The 5,000-nt window shown below is 44.2% G+C and overlaps 1 protein-coding gene across 1 annotated transcript in view; it reads left to right on the top strand.

Annotated features, from left to right (window-relative positions):
* Window positions 1-1,990: 1,990 nt before the first annotated feature.
* The window catches only part of YIPF6 (Yip1 domain family member 6), a 12,554-nt gene continuing 9,544 nt past the window's right edge, over window positions 1,991-5,000 (top strand). Inside the window, exons 1-2 of the mRNA XM_060755992.2 lie at window positions 1,991-2,111; window positions 3,750-3,878. Of these exons, the coding sequence (XP_060611975.2) occupies window positions 2,007-2,111; window positions 3,750-3,878 (234 nt within the window). The 5' untranslated portion in view covers window positions 1,991-2,006. The remainder of the gene's footprint in view (window positions 2,112-3,749; window positions 3,879-5,000) is intronic.

Genomic DNA, 5,000 nt, shown 5'->3' with positions numbered 1-5,000 from the left:
TATTTGCATTTCATTGGAAGGAATAAAAATTTTTTGTATTAAACTGCATCCCATTTTCTATCTCCATGGTTTTAAAATATTTGGAAATATCACCAGAACAAGGTTTGTTTGCATTTTTATAGACATTTAACCATTATAGAATCCTAGATTCCTAGAGTTGGAAGAGACCTCCTGGGCCATCATCCAGTCCAACCCCATTCTGCCAAGAAGTAGGAATATTGCATTCAAATCACCCCTGACAGATGGCCGTCCAGCCTCTGTTTAAAAGCTTCCAAAGAAGGAGCCTCCACCACACTCCCTCCGGGGCAGAGAGTTCCACTGCTGAATGGCTCTCACAGTCAGGAAGTTCTTCCTCATGTTCAGATGGAATCTCCTCTCTTGTAGTTTGAAGCCATTGTTCCCTTGCGTCCTAGTCTCCAGGAAAGGAGAAAACAAGCTTGCTCCCTCCTCCTCCTTGTGGCTTCCTTTCACATATTTATACATGGCTATCATGTCTCCTCTCAGCAAGCGAGAGGAGACATGATAACCATGTATAAATATGTGATAGCCATGTATAAATACTCCCCCCTGGGCACACAGAAGACTGGACGACTTGCAAGGCGCTGAACAGACTGCGCTCTGGCACCACCAGATGCAGAGCCAACCTTCAGAAATGGGACCACAAAGTGGAATCCTCGACATGCGAGTGCAGAGAGGAGCAAACCACTGACCACCTGCTGCAATGCACCCTGAGCCCTGCCACAGGCACCATGGAGGACCTTCTTGCGGCAACACCAGAGGCACTCCAAGGGGACAGAGACTGGTCAAGGGACATTTAATAGAATCATAGAATCATAGAATCATAGAATCAAAGAGTTGGAAGAGACCTCAAGGGCCATCCAGTCCAACCCCATTCTGCCAAGAAGCAGGAATATTGCATTCAAATCACCCCTGACAGATGGCCATCCAGCCTCTGTTTCAAAGCTTCCAAAGAAGGAGCCTCCACCCCACTCCGGGGCAGAGAGTTCCACTGCTGAACGGCTCTCACAGTCAGGAAGTTCTTCCTCATGTTCAGGTGGAATCTCCTCTCTTGTAGTTTGAAGCCATTGTTCCCTTGCGTCCTAGTCTCCAAGGAAGCAGAAAACAAGCTTGCTCCCTCCTCCCTGTGGCTTCCTCTCACATATTTAATACCAAGCTTGCAAATTCTTTGTTTTGTCTGTTTGTTTGCTTTGTTCTGTTAGAAATGTAATATAACTGACTGGCTGCCCTGACACAAGAAATAAAAATAAATAAATTATTATATTTATTATTTTAATATATTTATTATATTTATAATTTTAATATATTTATTATTATATCTATTATTTCAATATATTTATTATTATATTTATTTATTTTAATATACTTATTATTATATTTGTTTAGTTTAATATAATTATTGTATTTATTATTTTAATATATTTATTATTATATTTATTTATTTTAATATACTTATTATTATATTTATTATTTTAATATAATTATTATATTTATTATGTTAATATATTAATTATTATATTTATTATTTTAATATACTTATTATTATATCTATTATTTTAATATACTTATTATTATATTTATTTAGTTTAATATAATTATTATATCTATTATTTCAATATATGTATTATTATATTTATTTATTTTCATATACTTATTATTATATTTATTATTTTAATATATTTATTATACTTATTATATCTATTCTGTTCTACCAACTCAAAGCTCCCTGCTTGAGCGGTGATGGCACGATCATCAGCATACATGAAACTCATCTAGATAGATCCCAAAGCCCTTGGGTGTCCCTGTCCCCTCCCTCTTACGTCATCGCCATCGCGGCATGCGAGAGGTCCGTGGGCGGGGTTTCAAAAGGGAGACTCAGCCAATCACCGCGGACGCTCACAAGGAAAGACACGCCCCCTTCCTCTTTTTCGGTTGCCAGGGCGACGGAGAAGGCGGAGTCTGCGGCTAACGTCACCACGCCGCGCGGCATGAGCGGTGACGTCACCCCTTGCGTCCACGTCGCCTCCAAGATGGCGGCGGCCGAGGAGACGTCGCCTGGAGCCGAAGTAGGCCCCAAGCAGGCCCCGATGGTGGTGAGCCCCGCCCAGGACATTATTAGATCCCATTATTATTATTATATTGTGATCATAATTATGACAATAATGTGGTTGTATTGTTGAAGGCTTTCATGGCTGGAATCACTAGGTTCTTGTGGGTTTTTTCGGGCTATAGGGCCATGTTCTAGAGGCATTCTCTCCTGACGTTTCGCCTGCATCTATGGCAAGCATCCTCAGAGGTAGTGAGTTCTGTTGGAACTAGGAAAAATGGGTTTCTATATCTGTGGAAAGCTGGGGTGAGGCAAAGAGCTCTCTCTGCTGGAGCTAGGTGTGAGTGTTTCAACTGACCACCTTCATTAGCATTTGAAGGCCTGGCCGAGCCTGGGAAAATCTTTTGTTGAGAGGTGTTAAGATGTGCCTGGTTGTTTCCTCTCCAGGGCAGAGAGTTCCACTGCTGGACAGCTCTCACAGTCAGGAAACGTCAGGAGAAATGCCTCTAGAACATGGCCCTATAGCCCGAAAAAACCCACAAGAACCTATTGATTCCAGCCATGAAAGCCTTCGACAATATATATTACTATATTTATTATTATATATATTGTCGATCCAGCCATAGACTCAACTCATCCAGGTCAAAGCAGATAACCTCGATGCAAAAACCTGGATTATAGAATCATAGAATCATAGAAGAGTTGGAAGAGACCTCGTGGGCCATCCAGTCCAACCCCATTCTTCCAAGATGCAGAAATATTGCAATCAAATCACCCCGACAGATGGCCTCTGTTTAAAAGCTTCCAAAGAAGGAGCCTCCACCACACTCCAGGGCAGAGAGTTCCACTGCTGAACAGCTCTCACAGTCAGGAAGTTCTTCCTCATGTTCAGATGGAATCCCCTTCCTTGTAGTTTGAAGCCATTCTTCCTTGTCCTAGTCTGCAGGGAAGCAGAAAGGAAGTTGCTCCTTCCTCCCTGTGGCTTCCTCTCCCATATGTTTACATGGCTATCATATCTCCTCTCATCCTTCTCTTCTTCAGGCTAAACATGCCCAGCTCCTTAAGCCGCTCCTCATAGGGCTTGTCCTCCAGACCCTTGATGATTTTAGTCGCCCACCTCTGGACACATTCCAGCTTGTCAATATCTCTCTTGGATTGTGGTGCCCAGAATTGGACACAATATTCCAGATGTGGTCTAACCATGGCAGAATAGAGGGGTAGCATTACTTCCTTAGATCTAGACACTATGCTCCTCTTGATGCAGGCCAAAATCCCATTGGCTTTTTTTGCCGCCACATCACATTCCTGGCTCATGTTTAACTTGTTGTCCACCAGGACTCCAAGATCTTTTTCACACGTACCAATGTACCAATGTAGACACATCTCATCCAGTTCAAAGCAGATAATGTAGATTATCTGCTTTGGTAATCTGGATTATATGGCAGTGTAGAAGTGGGCTCAGGAGCAAAGAGCTGTTATTTGTTTGTTGGCTGGCAGATACAGAGCTGCCTCAGTACATTTTATTTATTTATTATTCGAACTTCTATGTGGCCACTCCCCTGGGGCTCGGAGCGGCTTACAAGAATGGCTTAAATCTAACACAATTTTAAAACAATTTAAAACAATTAAAAAACAGCACATAGTTGTTGGGTGCCTTGCTTTAAACCTCGTTGAACACACTCAGTTTGCAGGCTTGGCGGACGTCTCGATCTCGGAGGACATCCCCGTGGAGGGAGAGATCACGGTCCCGGTGGGCGCCCGCTCTCCCGAGGAAGACCCCTCCACATTGGACGAGCCCGTCAAGGACACCATTGTGAGTGGAAGGGGAGTGTGTAGACTTTAGAGGGAAGTCAAGGCCATAACACAGCTTCTTTAGACGAGCCCTTTCCTTTGCAAGTTTTGGTTGCAATCAGATTTGCATTGAGGGAGGTTGAATCCATTTTGCTGTTTCTTTTTCACTGGGAGAAAAACTGGAACCCTCTTGGTCAGTTCCTCGCTTGCTGTTGTGTGACTACAAGCCAGTTTTTGACTTATGGATATATTTAGAGGGGTTTTGCTTTTGCCTTCCTTCCTCTCTCTCTCTCTCTCTCTCTCTTTTTCTATCTACTGACGTTGATATCTATCTACCTCCCTAGCTACCTTTATCTGTCTATGTAGCTTTCTATTGACCTACCTTTATCTATCTATCTATCTATCTATCTATCTATCTATCTATCTATCTATCTATCTCCATACCTTTATCTCTACCTACTTACCTTTATTTTTATCTATCTATCTATTTATCTACCTACCAGCCTACCTTTATCTCTCTCTGTCTATCTACCTCTATCTATCTATCTATCTATCTATCTATCTATCTATCTATTAGGCCTGTCGGTTTTAGTTCGTTAATTCGTTATTTCGTAATTAAATCGTTATTTTTACCATTTCCGAAGCGATATCAAAACACATTTTCAAACCCGGAAGGGTTTAAAAATATCGAAACAGCAGCCCCATATATTTTACGAGCTTCAGCTCGTGTCGTTAATGGGGCTGCTGTGCTGACTGAGTGCTGCTGCTGGTGCCTGGGAGCCAATCCGGCGCTCCCAAGCACCCCAGCAGTGCACCGTGGCGCGCGCGCCATCCAATCGGCTCCGGCTCCTGCGCCCCCCTCCTCCTCCTCCTCCTCCTCCTAGCACTTCCTGCAACACAGCTGGGAGGAGGAGGAGGAGGAGGAGGGGGGCGCAGAAGCCGGAGCCAATTGGATGGCGCGCGCGCGCTCACAAGCGGCCTCCGCGCGCCATCCAGCTCCGGCTTCTGCGCCCCCCTCCTCCTCCTCCTCCTCCCAGCTGTGTTGCAGGAAGTGCTAGGAGGAGGAGGAGGAGGAGGAGGAGGGCGCAGAAGCCTGAGCCGATTGGATGGCGCGCGCGCGCTCACGAGCGACCTCCGCGCACCA

Source organism: Anolis sagrei, chromosome 10 (assembly GCF_037176765.1).
Source record: "Anolis sagrei isolate rAnoSag1 chromosome 10, rAnoSag1.mat, whole genome shotgun sequence".
NCBI classification, from domain to species: domain Eukaryota; kingdom Metazoa; phylum Chordata; class Lepidosauria; order Squamata; family Dactyloidae; genus Anolis; species Anolis sagrei.
Note: the sequence above shows the minus strand (reverse complement) of the source record. Positions and strands in the feature narration are given on the sequence as shown.